The following is a 21,470-nucleotide window of genomic DNA, read 5'->3' as shown; positions in this document are numbered from 1 at the left end:
GTCTCTATAGAGTTGTAATAGCTCATTTAAGATAACTAACGTCTAACGTACATTAATGGAATTAGCACGTAGGGAGCTATGTTTATGCATCTATTAAAAACAATTGTTCTTTAAAAATGAGCTAGAAAAAGGCTTAACATCTGAATTGTCATCAATGACGTAACTATATACGTCACTACCAAGTGAGTACTGTCACCGGTACTGTGTACAAAAATGTGTACTGTTTGGTGATGTCAATTGTCATTTTGTCAATGTCAATTAAATAAATGTCACTCGGCTGTCAGTGTCAGTGGCAATGGCTACAGCAATAATGAACACAATTTTAAAGAAAACCGTGGAATTACTTCCATCAAAATTATTTTTGAAAAATGGAGCTGCCCTGATCCACACCAGGTAATATTTTCCTAATTAAATAATCGTCGTTCGAATGTAGCTAGATGATATTATGCTATTATATAATTGTACAGGTTAGGTGTACCTATTTTGCACAGTTAGACTGGAAGTTTAGCCAATAATTGAATATATAAACATGTTACTGTAATCTTATTTAAGTATACAATTTTTGTTTTAGCCAAAAAGTAAATGCTGGTAAATGGTATCCAGATACAGAATGGATAAAACAATTTGATGGCCCTGTGATGTATCCAGATGAGATAACCAAGAACTGGGCTCTACAGCCTTGGAATGCTACTAAAGCACCAGTAGAGAAGGAAGTTAAAAATGTTACGTTAAATTTTGGTCCTCAACATCCTGCTGCTCACGGTGTGTTGCGTCTAGTGCTAGAATTAGATGGGGAGGTATGTATTAGTTTAATCCACTTGACTTTTTCGTGAATATAGAAGTATTTTAACCCATTCGTGGACACAACTGCATATGCAGACACTTACAAAGGGAAATTACTGTTTGCATGTGCAATTGTGTCAGTGAATTGATTAAACTAACAAGTTGTTACAACATAGTTTTTAAACAAGATTACCTGGAAATTTCATATGAATGGAGATCTCCCAGCTTAAACCACCATTGCTTCATTTGATTAGATTCATTAACAAATTTTTGTGTGGCAGCTGTAGCGCAATGACTATGTTACTACCTTAACAAACTGGGGGACCTGGGTTTAAATCCAGACACTAAATTTTTCAATTTCTAATTAACTGAGCTGCCACCTGCTTAGAGGGCATATAAAGCTGTCAGCCATCAGCTATGGCTACGTAGGTAGCTGTTAAGTCATGTTAGGGGTGCTTGTACTACCATAATACAGTAGACTCCCTCTATAACAGGAACTGAAATGGCAGACTAGTTATATCAGACAACAATAATATTGTGCGTACCACCACCACTGAAATATTTTGATGCCTCTTACGAAGTTTATTAGATGTCGATAGTCGACATCAACAATGAAACTTGGCTATTGTAAATTGTAAATTTCCTGCAATATTCAACATCGGTCGATAGATAAACAGGAAGGAAGAAGTTTATTATAGGCGGTGGAGTTTATTACAGCACTGGCCTCGATAAGCACACAGATGTTGAGCATTCCTGTATACAGGCAGTTGGGGTATTTATTTATAGCCATTACTGCACTAAAAACAGGTAAAGAAACATATTCTTCAATTTCATTTTTCCTCGTTAAAACCAAATATGCCTCGTTATAGTTCAATAGGAATTTCATGGGACATCTAGTGTACCTCGTTATAAGCGAAACCTCATAATACCCGTGTTCGTTATAGAGAGAGTCTACTGTACTAGGTCTTCACCAGAAGGTTACATGAACTAACATTTTGTACCAAGTTTTGTTCAATATTATTTCCCCTACATACTGTTGAGTTACATTACAATTTGTTGGATTGAAAGATCTATTATTCAATTCATGTATTTTGTGCCATCTGATCTGCTTATGTTTGTGATACTGTGGATTTGCTAACAGATTACCAATGTTCAATGGTTCTATTCGTACTGTCACATAAATACATTATTTCTATGGAGATGTAAATGCTTCAAATATGGCAGGTTATTTTTCTACTAATGTGATGTAGCTACTGTCTTTTGGCTTTGACACTCATAGTTTGACTCAGGTAAGACCCAAAGTTTTTTTTCTTGAATTATTAAAACATTTCATTTTTAGATTTATTAATTCTTACAAAAGTAAATTAACTATTTTTATTGTGAAATATAAAATAGTTAATTATAAAAATGCCACAAGGAAATAGCTTCAGAACAATACAAAAGTAAAGTTTCGATGAGATTTTGCATGCACAATTTTTCTGTTTTTCTGCTTTATCCTTTTACTTTTCCTAACTTATCCAATTAGTATCTCCTGGTTTGGTAATTATCTTCTTCTTTCAGTAGGTACCCTGTTCGATTATCGAACGTTGGTGATCATATTGGCAATAATAACTTTGTTTACAAGAAAGGCCTCTGCTTCAGGCAATCTTGTCCTATATTATGAGCTGTAGAAGGTTATATTTGCTGGATGCCTCATTATATTGCCGAAATGTTGTAACTTTCAGAATTTTATTGTTTTCAATACTCCTGTACACTTTTTCAATCCTTGTAAAGACTCTCATTTTATCTAACAATAAAACACTGAAAACATTTGTTTTCTATACTTTCACAAAATTTATTACAACTATGTGACTACAGCTGTTTCAGCAGAGTGCCTTTCTCAAGTGATTTAGATTACTATGGGTTTGCCTTTTTAAGGTACTAGTACACTTTAAAAGACCAAAAATAAGCATTTTTTCAAGATTTTTTTCTCAGAATCTTAAAAATGAACATAAAACTTTTTACATATTAATATCTAACTCTTAGAGAATACAAAAAACATTTTTTTTTCATTTATGCATGTACACTAATATTGTAGAGGGCGCCAAAGTGGAGGCATCGAAAAATTGGAGTTCTGGTGGCAGACAGTTAATCTCAGGATTGGGATCTCTAAAACAAAAAAATCGTATGGCATTTAAAAAAGGAAGGTTTCTTACGTGACAATTTACCACCGTTAATGAAAAATTCCGCAAAAAAAAATTTGACGGAAATTTGAAAAATTTTTGTGAAAAAATCACTTTTTGCGAAAAAAGATTTGTTTTTCTTCATTTTTTCATGGTTAAAAAATATTGATTTTTTATTTTTTGGTCAGATTATGGTAAATTGTCTTATAAGGAATCTTCCTTTTTCATATTCAGTACGATGTTTTTGTTTCAGATATCCCAATCCTGAGATTACCTGTCCGCCATCATTTTCGAGGCCTTGAGTTTTGCGCCCTCTACAATATTAGTGTACATGCATAAATGAAAAAAGATATATTTCTTGTACTCTCTAAGAGTTAGATATTAATATGTAAAAAGTTTTATGTTCATTTTTAATAAGGGTTCTAAGAAAAAAATTCTTGAAAAAAATAATTATTTTTGGTCTTCTAAAGTGTACTAGTACCTAAGTCTTTAACTGAAGAGGTTGAGGAGTACAGAGCTGTTTGTCTCGAGTTGGTCATTCAGAATTATATCTGTATTTTTCAATTTATTAATTTCCATAGATTCTAATAAAGATAGCCTTTATTTTGAATATGCAGAATTTGAAACTGTTCATTAAAAGAATGATTATGATCTAGAAGGTGAAGTGCGTATGTAGAAGTGTCTGTTTTTCTATTGTTGAAAGCCCTTTTGTGTTCTGCTATCCGTCTGTCAAAGGTTCTGCCAGTTTGATCGATGTAAGTTTTCGTACAGTTACCTCAAGTTAGTTTGTAAACACCACTCTGTATTTGTATTCTCTTTCGGCTCTTATTGTTTTTAATATATTTGCTTAAGTTGTTGTTAGTTCTGAAAGCTGGTGTTATTCCTTTCTTTTTTATGTATCTGGCTATTTTTCTTGTTATCTTGCCAGTATATGTGATAGAGCAGAAGGTACTGGGCTCTTTCTGTGGTGGTGGATAGACTAATTTCAGAGCTTTCTTATGGAGTTCTTGGTTTAAAATTTTGTTAATTGTTTGTTCGTTATAGCCATTGTTTACTGCTATTTGTTTAATGATGTTCAGTTCTATCTCGAAGTTATTTTTTGACATGGGAATTTCTGTGAGTCTATTTCTAGACTGACAGAAATTCCCATGTCAAAAAATAACTTCGAGATAGAACTGAACAAACAATTAACAAAATTTTATACCAAGAACTCCATAAGAAAGCCATGAAATTAGACTATCCACCACCACAGAAAGAACCCAGTACCTTCTGCTCTATCACATGTACTGGCAAGATAACAACAAAAATAGCCAGATACATAAAAAGAAAGGAATAACACCAGCTTTCAGAACTAACAACAACTTAAGCAAATATATTAAGAACAATAAGAGCCGAAAGAGAAAACAAATACAGAGTGGTGTTTACAAACTAACTTGTGGTGACTGTCCGAAAACTTACATTAGTCAAACTGGCAGAACCTTTGACAAACGGATAACAGAACACAAAAGGGCTTTCAACAATAGAAAAACAGACACTTCTACATACACACTTCACCTTCTAGATCATAATCATTCTTTTAATGAACAGTTTCAAATTCTGTATATTCAAAATAAAGGCCTTAAGCTATCTTTATTATAATCTATGGAAATTAATAAATTGAAAAATACAGATATAATCCTGAATGACCAACTCGAGACAAACAGCTCCCCACTCCTCAAACTCTTCAGTTAAAGACTTTAAAAAGGCAAACCCATAGTAATCTAAATTACTTGAGAAAGGCACTCTACCGAAACAGCTGTAGTCACATAGTTGCAATAAATTTTGTGGAAGTATAGAAAACAAACGTTTTCAGTGTTTTATTGTTAGATAAAATGAACTTCCACCAAGTAACGGTCGAACCCATCAACTCTTTCATTTCTTATTCAATTAAACTTATGTATCCGTAGTACTAGTGGTTACATCCATATCTCAAAGGTCTCCAGCAATGTGGAGAATATGTAGCAGAAAATTGTTCTGTATAAAAAATTTATATATAATCTTATAAGGTATACACATGCTAACAATGCAGCTATCATTTTAAAGCATTCATTTTTTTGTGAATTTGATGGCCTTGGTCGAGGCAATTAGCCAGATATCTTGTTATTTTAAAAACAAACAAATTTTTTTTTCAATCAGAGGAATTTTCTCTATTTCTAACTCTAAATACATAACAAACTAACGTATTAGTTATTGTACCTACAATTATTATCTAAATAATACACTGTTTTGGTTGTTAATATTTTTTTGTAAATATTTATTTTTTTTTGTATTTTTTTATTATATTTTTAATTTGTTTTTTATTATTATTTTTTATTAATTGTTTTTTTTACTACGCTAAGACATAAACCCGATTCAACATCTCAAGGGTTTACATCTTCTTAGTTTTTTTTTTGTTTTTTTTTTCTTTTTTTTTTACCTTTTTTGCTTTTTTTGCTTTTTTTTCTCTTTTTTGGGTTTATTTTTCTCTCTTATTTTTTTCTTGTTCTTTTCTTTTTTCAATTATAATATACAGTAATTACTTAAATCTACAGGGTTTAAAAAAAATAACAACAAAACAAACATGTTTGTTTTGCTTTAACAAACATGCTTGCTTTGCTTTATCAAAATTACTTAAATACAGGCAAATTTTATTGCTACAATTTATATTTACAGTTTTTGATATGTTCGTAAAGTGTAAAATGTATTAATATCTTCAGAAAAAATCAAATTGTTCAGGTAGACGGGAAGTGGAATTTTTAATATATTAAGATTATCATAAAATTTGTTTATATTTACTAATTGATGTGAACATTCTAGGAGAATATGTAGTAGATCACCTTCTTTTCCACACTCACAGTTAGGTGACTCTGTGAGACCCAAACTGTACATATAAAGGGGGTAAGGGCGTGATTACATCTCAATCTATTTATAACTCTTATGAAATGGCGATTTGATACAGAATGAAACCATCTTTTAATGGGAATTTCAGGCTGCATTTGTTTATAATTACTTCCAGTTCTCGTGTTTCGATAATACATTTGCCAATTTTCTTTTTGGTGTCGTCTATTAATAATGTCAATATCCGAAATAGGTAGTAAGTTCATGGGAAGTTCTTCGTCTATTTCTAGGGCAGATTTGGCTAGCCTGTCTACTATTTCGTTACCCCTAATGCCTGCATTGAAAGGTGTTATAACCGACTCTTATGACATATATATTCTTGTATGACTTCCAGACTGTCAAGAGATCAGATCCCCACATTGGTCTTCTACATAGAGGCACAGAAAAGCTGATTGAATACAAAACCTACACTCAAGCCTTGCCATACTTTGACAGATTAGATTACGTCTCTATGATGTGTAATGAGCAATGCTATAGCTTAGCAATTGAGAAACTTCTTAATATTGACGTACCTTTAAGAGCTAAATACATTAGAGGTAAGTACATATTATACTGATTTATTGTCGTTTTTAAAGAATGTCAGGTATAAATATAAATTGTTTTATTGTGAGAGATAGTTTAAACATGGTGCACAGATTTAGTGACTAATTTGGTGTTAAAAAGTCATAAAAAATAAAGGTAGAAGGCTAACAAGTTGTTGTTACAGTAGGTAGGTTAACAACAAGTACAGTGTAACCTAGATAAGTCAGATTAATCGGGACCGCGGCCGATCCGGGTTATCGAAAATCCAGGTTAGTCGGAGAATATGGTAATAATTAATAAAACACTGTATAATTACAGGTAAACTTCATTATAATTGCGAAAACATGAATTAAATATGGACAATACATCTAAATTACGTACAGTTGTATATGTAAGTATGGTATTGTTCATTTCTTGGTAAAAAACTCAGTTAAACTGAAAAAATGTTTGTTTTGTCTGATGAAAATGTTTGTCCGGCTTAGCCGGATTTCCGGGTTATGGGAGGCCGACTTATCTGGGTTCCACTGTATTTGTCAATAATAAAACCTGAGCCAGAAGGTTATATAAATGGAAGATTCTTTTTCATTCTCATTTAACTCTTCAAATAAAAGCTTACAACCTTTCTTTTTTTCTCTAGAGAGATAATAGAGGCCCTATCTCTGACTATAGGATCTATTCATCAGCTGACTCACTTTTACAATCAGTTTTTATACTGCTGTGTTTGAAAAATGTCTGAATGGTAGTGAGGTTGACAAAAGATTTTTACATACATGTATTATCAATTTTTGGTTCTTTCAGTTCTATTTGGTGAGTTGACTAGGATTTTAAATCACATTATGGGCATCGGAACCCATGCTCTTGATGTAGGAGCCTTGACACCATTCTTCTGGCTCTTCGAAGAGCGTGAAAAGATCATGGAGTTTTATGAAAGAGTTTCTGGAGCTCGTATGCACGCTGCATATGTTAGGCCAGGAGGAGTATCTCTGGTAAGTAAAACTTAGTGAATAATATATGTCGATATTTATTTTATGTATACACTACATATAAATATTTCAAGCAACGAGAAGTCAGGAGACTTTCTAAGCTACTGAAAGCTATTGGACGATGTTTGCCAATTGAAACCTCTATACTCTGGGTATTGAGATTTTTGAAGAGAAAGAACTGACGAAATAGGGGAAAAATAGAAGAGAAGAGATTTAAGACTCTAATGCAGAGTGGCTTAGCTCAGAAGAACAAATCAAATGGGCAGAGACACTAAATCTCAAGTGAGTATTCGGGCTAGCTTCAATACACTGAATATTGGCTTTATAGATATAAAAACAGATAGATGGGATGATGAACTGATGGAAACAAGGAAGAAAATGAGACCTGTTAATACAAAACTTAATACAACTAGATAAGATCACTGGAAATAGACCGATATGAAAAGGATGATAAGTAGAGAAGAAGAAGAAGGGCGCCAACTCAACAATGGTTGAGATTTTTGAAGTAACGAATAACAGGAAATGAATGACACTGGATACAATCACCTGAAATACAAAAATACTCAATACTAACCTTGTCTTGCTATATTATATACTGATAATAGAAACTGAAATAAGAAACCAACCTTACTAATAATAAATATATTTATAATAAATATTTTATATATTATATAAACAATTAACATATAACGCAAAACTGAATAGCAGTGGTAGTTGGTGGGGTAAAGATCGAACAGGACCTAATAGCCACTTAACAAGCAAATAACCACTACCACTGGGCCAAGCAAAGGTATTAATATCACAATCTTAAACAAAGTCCGTTAGAACAGCACAAAGTCCTTACAACTAAAAGTTAGTAATATTACCTAAATGAACTCGACTAGAATGAGATACACAAAAAGAACATCTACGGTTACCAAAATATAAGTATCTCACCTAGCAAAAATAATAATTATATAATGAGTTGGTCAGTACTCTTTATATCATATTTGAAAAAAAACATATATTCCCTATTTAAAAATTATTTTATTCCGACAATATATCTACAGTTTACCCGTAAAAAGCACCATCTTTTGGACTCTTTACATAAAGAAAAACGTTGAAATGAACTGTAACGGCCCTATAGTTGAGAGCATTTCATTGATATATACTTTCATATAAATATTTACTTATATGAGTTAAGGGGAAAATGCTCTACTGTTCTGTTTTAATTCCTGTCCAATGACTAGTCATCAGAATTGGCTCACAGATCAATCAGTGACATATTGAGAACATATTTCATTTTATTTAAGAAACTAGATAGGCTAGCAACACTTGTTGAGGTGACTATACCTAATAACAACAATCTGCGTGTTAAATACAAGAAAATTGCCAAATATATGCAGATATATTGATGTAGAAATAAAGAGACTGGAAAACATAGGGCGTCTAGGTGACATTAATAATTCTATCGAATAATATGAAAACTATTTATTTATAGTAAATATTCATATTTTCTAGGATCTTCCTTTGGGTCTGATGGATGATATTTACGAATTTGCTTGCAAATACAATGAACGAATTGATGAAGTAGAAGATGTCCTCACCCATAACAGAATTTGGGTTCAAAGAACCAAAGATATTGGAGTGATTTCTGCTGAAGATGCATTGAACTATGGATTTAGGTAAAAAATATTTATAGTGTATGTTCATAGAGCAACAAGTAACAAAGGTTGCTAAACTTTTGATTTCTGATGTGCGTATTAGATCAATAGAAGTTATCAATGTAATAAAGTAAAGTTGAAATTCAGATTTTTCTATAAATCAATCCGAAATATAACGGTACACTCATTATTATCATAATTAGTCCATCCATGTACTTGTCTTCTTTATAAATCACCTGTTTAATTGCCCTTGTCTATTCTAATTTAGTGTCCAACGTATATGTATTAATTAATCAACAAGCTCTACTTCATTTTTCTGAATTTTTAAATTGTTACCGGGCACGAGGTTCGTCATGTATTTTGTTTTGGGATAATTTATTTTTAAACCGATTTCTCTGCGCTCTTTTTCAGTTCTAACAGGTGTTGACTTCGCCTAGGTAATCTCCTATTAAAACATTATTAAATATAATAAAGTGCGATCTTTCCCCGTCTACACTTATCCCTTTATTATCCCAATCAAGGGTTTTAAACGCACATCCTAGGGCGGTTATAAAAAGCTTTGGTGATAGTGTGTCATCCTCTGACACTTCTTTGAATTTCGTGTAACTTTATTACGCTTGTCGAATTTATATATTGTATACTAATTTGAAATAGCGTCCATCACTGGGAGTTTCATTTAATGCTTCAATTACGTTATCTAGTTTTACCAAGTCAAACACTCTGTGGAAATCTAAAATTGAAGAAAAAGATCTTCTGTGTAAAAGGTATATTAGTTTGAAAACCCCAATAAAGGGCTACATTAAAATACAGAACGTTTTCGCTCTAAAGAGCGAACTCATCAGTGTTCTAAGCAAGCTCTACATGTTGGATTTTACCTTTCTCTTTGTGAAGACAGAGAAATCAACTCAACCACCCACATGCATGTGGTATAGTCATATGGTGCCTTGAGGTATACCCTTTAAATTTCACTCATCGCCAGGGTTTCATAAATAATATGCCAATGTAAGACCTTTGGTCGGCATTTTAAGGATTTTAACCCATGTATTTTTGGTGGCTTAGCATGTAGAGCTTGCTTAGAACACTGATGATGCTCTCTTTAGAGCGAAAACGTTCTGTATTTTAATGTAGCCCTTTATTGGAGTTTTCAAACTAATATACCTTTTACACATAAGATCTTTTTCTTCAATTTTTATAAACACTAATACCATAGACCTGTTGTATTCTATGGATTTTTCAAGAACATGCCTAGTTTTTTATGCAATCTCTTTCTTATGATTCTTACGAAGAGTTTATATGGCTTAACAGGCTAATGGGTCGATAATTTTCTAGGTCAGTTTTATCTCTTACAGTCTTATTCCATTTAAATAGGCAGTATCCACTTTTCTCTTAAGCATCAATATTAAAAAGTTGTTGTAGTTTGTGGATCAGAGTATCACTTGCTTATTTCTTTATTTCGCTTTATATCTTTATTTCGGCTAGTCCCGGCTACTACTGTATAGTTCTTAATAGAAATGTTCCACAGTTTTTAACCAGACAGTCCTGTTGATTATTATTTCAGCCTGTTTGTTTATTGATTTAATTATTTGACCCTTTTCAGTTTTTAATTTTCTTTGAAGTACCTTTAAGATCTTTGTTGTGAAAACAACAGTTGAATTATTTCGCATTTGTGTAATAAATCTCTCTTGTAAATCTGTTGGGACACTGTATTGTGTTTGAAAGATTAAATTATCTGAAAACTGTTAGTGTTGTGTTAGGGCACAAAAGCTAACGGACATATGGTTGCTGCTTTGGCGTCTTCGGTGGTCGCAAGGGTATAAACATGTGTGGATGCCATGGATACGCTCTTGTTAAGTGACATTCTTACCCTTAAACAAAATATTGCAGTTTTAGAATAAAAACTGAGTTGTCTATCGCCAGCCTCTCTAAGGCGAGGTGTTAAGTGTGTGCTCCTGTTTTCGTCGTGAAAATACGTTACGTTTTCGCAATAATTACTCCTCTTGCTAATTGTCAACACGGAAATTTGTATAATAGACTCTTTCTCTCTCTTTCGCTACTAAGACAATTTATCGTTAAGCCGCTTATTTATCAAACTCGTTGTTGTTAATAAATGTTTTTGTCGCTTATCACTTTTATTTCTCGTGTGCGCAACCCTTCATATCGTGTTAATTAGTAACTATAAAACCAGACCAAATAAATTCTCAGAACCAGTCGCTCTAAAAGTTCACTAGTTTGTTAACATCGAAGGACTCCCCGCTTTGGGACATATGCGTGTGGTCCTAAAATATTCACCTATGTCCAATTAGGCAGAAGGTAATAGGTTTAAATAATTAAACCATTTTCGCCACTGTTGGGGTGAGATTCAATAAAAACTCACACCAATCTTATTTGCCTGAATCGTTTGTTTGATTCTTCCGTGATTATATTTTCTCAAATCTGTTCTGATTGCTTTGTGAACTTATTGATTCATTAATGTTTTGGTTTAACTGCCGTGTTTCTCTTTGTTCTTTATATTTGGGCAATGTTTCTTTTGGTTTTCTCGGATATTTTCTCGAACAATCTCCTGTTTATTTTTTATCTCTTGTCTATGAAATATTAAATGACGAAAAAGTCATTAAAAGTCCACCTATGTTTATTAATGCCGTCCAGATGCAGTTGCCGATAAAACGAGAAATATTTTCTTTATCGCTGTCTATAAACCCAGAAAACAATGTATCCTACACTAAGCACCAAAATTAATGCACCCCTTAAAAATGGGACATTTTTGATGTCTTGTATTTCCTAAACCTGTTGTCCGATTTTAGTGATTTTTTTAATATGTTATATAGGTCTGGATCCCGCGTATGAAAAATAAGTTGATTAATAGCAAGCTGAAAATTTGTTAATAGCTTAAGGGTGTCTAGTCGGATAAACTTTGATATATGGGAACACTGGAACAGGGGCAATTTTAATTGTGGAACAAGTTAAAAATTTGGAACGGTCAGACCACGAAAACGGCACATTTATTTTGTCCGACAGAATAGACTTAAACTCTCCGAACAGAGATTAAACTCTTATGCCAAAATCAGACTGCTATTTATCACCTGTCATAATTCCTGTCATTTGACATATTCTACATGTTCCACTCATTAAAACGCCCATTTGGTGATAAATAGCAGTCTGATTTTTGCATGAGAGTTTAATCTCTGTTCGTAGAGTTTAAGTCTGTTCTGTCGGACAAAATACATGTGCCGTTTTCGTCGTCCGAACGTTCCAAATTTTTAACCTGTTCCACAATTAAAACTTCCCCTGTTCCAGTGTTCCCCTATATCAAAGTTTGTCCGACTAGACACCCTTAAGCTATTAACAAATTTTCAGCTTGCTATTAATCAACTTTTTTTTCATACGCGAGATCCAGACCTAATACATAGCTGTATTCTCCAAGAATATCGATGTAATAATATTGTTGTTAAACAGATAAGTGTCATTGTATACCGGGTGTAACAATGATAGTGTGTTTTTTCCTCGAAGTTTGGAACACCCTGTGGAATATTCTGGCGTATATAAAATATTGAAATTAAAACTCAACTGTAGCCTTATGCTGTTTAACATTACACTTTTTGATTCATTAGCTTATGTTGGAAAATAAAAAAGTTAGGTACTTTAATAACTAACAACGTTCTTCATCAATACAGGGTGTTTCTAAATAAGTGCGACAAACTTTAAGAAGTAATTCTACATGAAAAAATAATGACCGTTTCCTTTATAAACATATGTCCGCAAATGCTTCGTTTCCTAGATAGGGGATGTTAAATTTTTTGTTACAAATTGACGATTTATTTATTGCTCTAAATCCGGTTGCGATATGCAAATGAAATTTGGTAGGTTTTAAGAGGTAGTTATTGCGCATTTTTTGGCATACAATTAAGAATTTTATATTCACCATTGGCGTGCATACGGGTAATATGACCGGGTAATATGACCCGTATGCACGCCAATGGTGAATATAAAATTCTTAATTGTATGAACAAAAAATACGCAATAACTACCTCTTAAAACCTACCAAATTTCATTTGCATATCTCATCCGGTTTTAGAGCAATAAATAAATCGTCAGTTTGTAAGAAAAAATTCAACATCCCGTATCTCGGAAACGAAGCATTTGCAGACATATGTTTATAAAGCAAATGGTCATTATTTTTTTATGCAGAATTACCCCTTAATAGACGGAGAGGCAGCGCTGAAAAATCTCTTTGAATTTACTAAAGCTAGATTTTTCACAGTTGATTACTGTTAGTGTGTAGAGAAATATACTGGGGTCGGTCAAGCGAAACGTAGAACATGGGTTACTGAGAAGGTGTCAAAGTTGCTTTCCTACGAAGGTAATTAATCCATTTACTAAGGCTGAAAATCAGTACACACATTCTAAATTAAATATAAATAAAAGTTATTATAGTCGGTCAGCTGTATGACGGGACAGAGCCGGTAGTTTGGCCCCAATAATCGATTGAGGAAATGAAGCATTTTGGCTCGCAATTTTTTCGTCCAGCATGGATTTACTTGAAATTTTCACAGAAGGTAGGGAATAGTCCAAGAATCATTTTCTATATCATGCTGCTATCATACGCTAAAACCTTGGTGGTGGTTGCGACCTCATCTCGGGGGGGGGGTGGGAATTTTTGAAGTTATACTTCTTTACCGGTGATAGAGGGTGATTTTTTTATATGTTAAAACCTATCAGCCCGGCGCATGCGCATTATAACTTTGTTCTGATTGGATGTTCAAATGACATGTCAAAAATTATCCGATATGGCAGCTGTGGTTTGGAGGTAAAGGTAAAGGTAAACAAATGTATAATATATTAGTTTTATTGTTGTGAGGACAGAAACAAAAAAGTTTATAATATTGTAGTGACTTTTAAATAGTTTTTAAAAGCAACAGGTACGTAATAATTGTTAATGTATCATGGGTATAAACCTACCTATTTGATCTGCCAAAATACATAGTATGTAATACTTTTATTTATATAATTTGATTACCATCAAAATTTCTATCAATATTCACCTAATATATTGTTTTTTTATTCTATGTTTTGTTGTATTTTTTCAATTCTAAATCATTTCAATTCAAAATTAAAATAATTTGATCAATTTTCAAAACATCAAAATATCACAAGTTTAATCCGTTTAGTTAGTCGATCTTCGTAAATAATGACACATAGTGTCCGTGGCTAAGCGGAGAAGGCGAATGAATTCCAATACCAACAGCTCTTATCAGCGCTGGTTCGAGTCCCAATAGAAACTTTCTTTTTTGTTTTTTTTTAATACATTTTATGATTGTAAGTATATTTATTATATAATTGTATTCTCAGAAAATACGTATTTAGTTAAAAAAATTTTCGACAATTAATGTTCAGACATCATTTGTGGCTTGTTTAATGTGTTTGTGTGTGTTTTATTCTTTTATTCTTTTAATTTTTGGCACTGTTCTAATAAAAATGTTTGAGAAGTAGTAAGTATAAATTAGTTTAATATTTAAACAAAATATAAATAAAAAGTATATTAATTTCGTTTAAATCATATAATAGAAGTATAACTTCTTACGTGCGTACAAAGTACACACACATTCTTTTTTTATTACATTTTAACCATGTAATTCGATGGAAAAAGTGATTCTAAGAAAAAAATGTTTATTAAATTTTCTTCGTAAAACTAATATTTTTTGAGTTATTCGCGCTTGAAAATAACAGTTTTTCGACGAAAAAATCGACTTTTTAACGGGTTTTTTGAGAATACCTCGAAAAATATGCATTTAATAAAAAAAAAACTGTATATATCAAAATTTTATCTTTTAGTAACACAAACCAAATTCTTTTCCATTAATATTTTTAAGACCAATACAAACCGAGATACGTCATGTTAAAGGTTAGCTTATTTCGTCAAATGCATAATTTGAAATATTCAAAGCCAAATAATGGGAAAAATTTGCATTTTTCGAGGAAAACCTAAATAACCTTTTTTCAAGTGTACAATTAGCCCTTTCAAAAAAAATAACAAAAAGTTTGTAGCATGAAAATTGGGCGACTTATAATTGATAAAATGTCGGTACCTGCTTTTCTATACGAAAAAATCAGTGAAAACAACCCCCTAAATTTTTTGCAATTTGGTATTTTTCACCTTTTACTTCAAAATATATCCGAAAATACTGAAGATACGAAAAAAATTATAAACTACTAAATTGTAGCTTTTTTAATGTCTAAAATTATCCTGTGCATAGATTTTCATCACAGTGAATAGTTAGCCAGATATAGCTGTTTAAAACCTCTGTTTACCAACAAACACCCCCTTATTCAAGCCCTTTAAACCCGCCCCAATTAAAAACTAAGGGATCTTATGGAATTTAATTTACACAGTCTTATAGCTCTTTAAAAATCCTAAAAAATAATTTTTGAATAAACTTTTTACCGCCAAAAATATATAGAATATTATTCGAGGTATTCTCAAAAAACCCTCTAAAAAAGTCGATTTTTTAGTCGAAAAAGTGTTATTTTCAAGCGCGAATAACTCGAAAAATATTAGTATTACGAAGAAAATGCAAAAACATTTTTTTCTTAGAATCACTCTTTCCATCGAATTACATGGTTAAAGTGTAATCAAAAATTCCCACCCCCGAGATGGGGTGGCAACCACCCCCAAGGTTTTTGGCGTATAATAGCGGCATTATATAGAAAATGATCCTTGGACTATTCCCTACCTTCTGTGAAAATTTCAAGTAAATCCATGCAGGACGAAAAAATTGCGAGCCAAAATGCTTCATTTCCTCAATCGACTATTGGGGCCAACCTACCGGCTCTGCCCCGTCATACAGCTGACCGACTATAATAACTTTTATATATATGTATTTAATTTAGAATGTGTGTACTGATTTTCAGCCTTAGTAAATGGATTTAATTACCTTCGTAGGAAAGCAACTTTGATACCCTCTCAGTAACCCCTGTTCTACGTTTCGCTTGACCGACCGCAGTATGTTTCTCTACACACTCACAGTAATCAACTGTGAAAAATCTAGCTTTAGTAAATTCAAAGAGATTTTTCAGCGCTGCCTCTTGGTCTATAAAGTTTGTCGCACTTATTTAGAAACACCTTGTATTGATGAAGAACATGGCTAGTTGTTAAAGTACCTAACTTTTTTATTATCCAACATAAGCTAATGAATCAAAAAGCATAATGTTAAGAAAGCATAAGGCTACAGTTGAGTTTTAATTTCAATATTTTATATACGCCAGAATATTCCACAGGGTGTTCCAAACTTTGAGGAAAAACCACACTAGCATTGTTACAACCCGTATACAATGACACTTATCTGTTTAGCAACAATATTATTACATCGATATTCTTGAAGAATAAAGCTATAACATATTTAAAAAAATCACTAAAATCGGACAACAGGTTTAGGAAATACAAGACATCAAAAATGTCCCATTTTTAAGGTGGTGCGTTAATTTTGGTGCTTAGTATATGTGTTACTGTGCCAGTTTTAACTAAACTTTTATTTTCAGCGGTGTGATGTTGCGAGGTTCCGGTATCAAATGGGATTTGCGTAAACAACAGCCTTACGATGCATATGATCACTTTGAATTTGACGTTCCCATCGGTACCAATGGTGACTGTTACGACCGTTATTTATGCCGCATAGAAGAAATGAGACAATCTTTGAGAATCATAGATCAATGTCTCAACAAAATGCCTGCCGGGGAAGTAAAAACCGACGACGCTAAGTTAACGCCACCTAGCAGAGCAGAAATGAAGGTAAGGATTTGTACACGATCATTTAATCTGTCTCTTTATTAGCTTTTTTAATCCTTCACAAATTGTTTAGAATGTTGTCTTTTATTTATCGGTAAGCTGCCGATTGAGTATGTTGAGCTGCCGTCTTTAATACGAATGGTACTATCTTTAACAAATCAGTACAAATCGTCGGATACGCAGATGACATAGACATCATAGGTAGGTCCACAGAATCTCGGTCATTAAGAGCATCTGCACAGAGAATGGGAATATATGTAAATATTCAAAACACCAAATGTGTGGCACTAGGTCAAACAACCCGACACCTACAAGAATAATAATTGACGACGTGGAACTGTAAGGTGTCGACATCTTCATATACTTAAGCTCGTTTTACTATGGCTTAAGAAGACCGATGGCCTCAAAACTACCTAGAAAAATTAAATTGACCGTCTATACAGGGTGTCCCGAAAAGATTGGTCATAAATTATACCACACATTCTGGGGTCAAAAATAGTTCGATTGAACCTAACTTACCTTAGTACAAATGTGCTCATAAAAAAGTTACAGCCCTTTGAAGTTACAAAATGACAATCGATTTTTTTCAATATATCTAAAACCATTGAGATTTTTATTGAAAATGGACATGTATCATTCTTATCGCAGAAACATCTTAAAACAAAATTATACTAAAATTTGTCCACCCCATAAAAATTTTATGGGAGTTTTGTTCCCTTAAACCCCCCAAACTTTTGTGTACGTTCCAATTAATTTATTATTGTGGTACCTTTAGTTAAACCCAACGTTTTTAAAACTTTTTTGCCTCTTAGTATTTTTTAGATAAGCCAGTTTTTATCGAGATGCGGCTTCTTTTTTAATATATTTACATAAAAATTGTATGGGGTTTTTGTCCCTTTAAACCCCCCAAATGTTTGTGTACGTTCCAATTAAACTATTATTGTGACACCATTAGTTAAACACAGTGTTTTTAAAACTTTTTTGCCTCTTAGTCTTTTTTTGATGTCACCTTTTTTCGAGATGTGGCTTCTTTTTCAAAATATACCTATTAATTTAAATTATAAATAAATTTTCAGATTATTAACAGGTCTCTATAATCGAACTTGACAAATATTCAAAATATCTCGATAAAAACTGTCTTATCGAAAAAGTACTAAGAGGCAAAAAAGTTTTAGAAACATTGTGTTTACCTAATGGTGCCACAATAATAGTTTAATTGGAACGTACACAAAAGTTTGGGGGGTTTAAGGGAACAAAACCCCCATAAAATTTTTATGGGGTGAACAAATTTCACTTTAATTTTTTTTTTAAATGTTGCTGCCATAAGAATGCCTTATGTCCATTTTCAATAAAAAATCTCGTAAGAGTTTTCGATATGTGAAAAAAAAACGATTTTCATTTTTTAAATTCAAAGAGCTGTAACTTTTTTTGTGTGCACTATTATATATAGGTAAGTGAGGTTCAATCAACCTATTTTTGACCCCAGAATCTGTGGTATAGTTTATCACCAATCTTTTCGGGACACCCTGTATATAAAGCACTAATAAGACCAGTGCTAACATATGGTTCAGAAACTTGGCCACTTACACAAAATGACCAAGAACTGCTCAAACGTTTCGAGCTAAAAATTCTAAAGCCGGACTCAAACGACTCGTGTACTAGGCGAATAATTGTCACTTGCTTATACTTGCCATGTCGTCTGAGTGGGTTACTCGTACAATTATTTGTCACTCGTTCGTCTTCCAACTGTTGTCGGTAAAAATGACCCGAGTCAAAGGGATCACGATTATTCGCACACTTGTGAAGTACATACTTGTCTATACTTGCAGAGACGGTCAAACGAAATGTATAAATAATTGGCATTTACTGCGACTATTCATTTAGACCAGTGCATTTAGCACTAAAAACATCGGAATAAATCGATTTTTAAATACACCACCTAGAGACTTATGCTAGTTTTGCATTGTTTTCAGGATGATGTCAGGAAAAAAGTCTACAATAGAAAAATGGGTGGAAATCCCTAATTAATAATTGCTTTTTAAAGTTCTTAACATGCAGTAAAAAGTGCATAAACATGTCAAAATAAGCATATTAAGTTTTGTTACTCGCGGGGTTTTTGAGGTCGCTGAACATGACTACGCTATCAGAACCTACCCCCGGAGCACCTGATGCCCACGGTCACTGCTAGGGCACGTCATCTGGAGGTTCGAGGGCTAACGTCCCTAAATTGTCGCAGTCAGTTTACTTGGAGGTTTGTGGAGTCGCTGAATACGAATATGCCATCAGAACCGACCCCGGTAGCCCCTGGTGTCCAGTGTCACTGCTGTAGCACGTCATCTGAAGTTTCGGTGGATTTCGGCACTAAATTGATGCAAATAGATTACTCGGGGTTTTTTGGAGTTGCTGAACAACAAGAATTCCAAGGCACCATGTGGTTCGGGTGTCAGTTATGATGGCGTATTCGTATCCAGTGACATCAAAACCGCCTAGTAATCTATTTGCATGCATTTAGTGCCGACAACCTTCGAAACTCCAGAAGATGACGTCGTTCTTGGCAGTGATCGTGGGCACTAGGTACTCCGGAAGACGGTTGTGATGACGTATTCGTGTTCAGCGACCAGGGCCGTAACTACGATGTTGGAGGCCTCTGGGCAAACGTGATCTGGGGGCCCCTTACGGGGAGCCTGGGGAGTTTACCCCCCAGCGGAAGGGAGGGGTCCGGAAAAATGTTTGACATCATTCGCTTGAAAACGCATTTTGATGCATTCCGTGACTGAAGATTCTTGTACCTACATAATTTTAATTGACCAACACAAAAAAATTGAAATCACCTTATTTTAGGCTAAATAATTTTGCCAGTACCATCAATATAACATATTTTCTGTTTTCATGAAAAATATGCTATAATGTTAATTACGATGTTCGGTTAAAATGTAGGTTAATAATCGCGTTATATTGCCTCTATCAGTATAAAGCGATACCAACTTACAGTGAAGCCGAACAATGTAAAAGGCAATGTGCCTTTTTACAAATATGTTGTTATTATTATGTTCGTCTCTTTCATTTTTTTTGTTACTTGTCAGAACAAGACTTAAAAGGCACTTCAAAACATTGCAAAATCGTATTTCAATGCATTGACTGCTTCAAATCTTCCAGCCCAGCGTGTTGGATTGAGAGGATTTACAGTCACTTTCGCAGAACACCTTTCAGATTGGTATGAGAACTTCAGTGCCTCCTAACGAATGACACTGTGGCCAAAAAAACAAACACTTTGAACAGTTTAAAAAAACTGACAGATGTCTATCGTCTACAGCATCTTTCAACACAACATTCAAATTATGCGACGCGCAATGAACAAAAAAGACAAGGTTAAGACAAAGTAGCTGGGAAAGGCGACCCTATTCCGGTTGCATTTTAGTTTTTTTTTCGCCAAAATAACTAATTTCCTCAGTAACAATTTATATCTTTACGAAAAGTCTCGGGGGCCCCGGGCCCCCTCTTCCAATGGTATTTTAGGTTTTATTACGCCGAAATAACTAATGTCCTAAGTAATAATTTAATTTTTTATATTAAGGTGCCGGGGCCCCAGCTTAGCTCATGTCTCAGGTACCCGTGTTGTGTTTCAAGAGCAATAGACTAATTTCACCAGAGAAAAATTAAAACTTTATGTTGAGGTTTACGGTGCCCCTGTAAGATCTTTTTAAAATTGTGTCATTTGAAAATATTTCGTTGGGATCGACTTTTAAAATACATATTTTTATTTTCGTCGTTAAAATCTATGCATTGTAAACCAAACGGTGGCCCCTGCGGGGCCCCCCCTTTTCCGGGGGCCCCGAGGCACTGCCCCGGTTGCCCCAATGGTAGTTACGGCCCTGTCAGCGACTCCAAAATCCAAGTAATCTTGTTTTCGAGTTTCGAGGGATTTTGGTACTAAATTAATGCAAACGGATTATACAGGGGTTTGGGTACAGTAGAACACGAATACTCCATCATAACCGGCCCCCGGAGCACCTTGTGCCCGTGGTCACTTCTACTTCTAAGGCACGTCAACTTCTGGGGTTTTTAAGGTTTTCGGCACTGGATACATGCAAATAGATTAAGTAGGCGGTTTTTGGGGTCGCTGAATACGAATACGCCATCAGAACCGACCCTCGACGATGCACCGACCACCTGGTACACCATGATAAGGCATGTTATTTTCAGGAGTTTGGAGGGTTTTTAAGCATCAGGTCCAACGGGGAGTCGGTTTTGATGGCGTATTTTTGCTCAGCTACCAAAAAACTCCCGAGTAATCTGTTTGCATAAATTTAGTGCCGAAAACCCTCTAAACTCTAATGACGTGCTTTAGCAGTGAACCTGGATACCACAGGTGCCCCGATGGTCAGTTTTGATGGCGTATTCGTCCTCAGCGACCCAAAAACCCACGAGTAACAAAATCTGGCCCTGATACACTTATTTTGACATGTTTATGCACTTTTGCATGCATATCCATGCACTTTAAAATGCAACTATGCATTTCCAGCCATTTTTCTATTGTTGACTTTTTTTTCTGGTGTCATCCTGAACACAATGAAAAAAGTTGTAACTTTCTACGTGCTGTATTTAAATATCGATTTATTTTTTCCTAAATGTCCTGGTCTATTTATTAGTAATCACACCACTGATTCATTTGTCAAGGTCA

General features: G+C 33.8%; 1 protein-coding gene across 1 annotated transcript in view; it reads left to right on the top strand.

The window, feature by feature from the left end:
* The first annotated feature begins 229 nt into the window (after window positions 1-229).
* The window catches only part of LOC114327291 (NADH-ubiquinone oxidoreductase 49 kDa subunit), a 35,941-nt gene continuing 14,700 nt past the window's right edge, over window positions 230-21,470 (top strand). Inside the window, exons 1-6 of the mRNA XM_028275865.2 lie at window positions 230-393; window positions 572-797; window positions 6,196-6,397; window positions 7,182-7,369; window positions 8,867-9,030; window positions 16,543-16,792. Of these exons, the coding sequence (XP_028131666.1) occupies window positions 296-393; window positions 572-797; window positions 6,196-6,397; window positions 7,182-7,369; window positions 8,867-9,030; window positions 16,543-16,792 (1,128 nt within the window). The 5' untranslated portion in view covers window positions 230-295. The remainder of the gene's footprint in view (window positions 394-571; window positions 798-6,195; window positions 6,398-7,181; window positions 7,370-8,866; window positions 9,031-16,542; window positions 16,793-21,470) is intronic.

Source organism: Diabrotica virgifera, chromosome 4 (genome assembly GCF_917563875.1).
Source record: "Diabrotica virgifera virgifera chromosome 4, PGI_DIABVI_V3a".
NCBI lineage: Eukaryota > Metazoa > Arthropoda > Insecta > Coleoptera > Chrysomelidae > Diabrotica > Diabrotica virgifera.
Note: the sequence above shows the minus strand (reverse complement) of the source record. Positions and strands in the feature narration are given on the sequence as shown.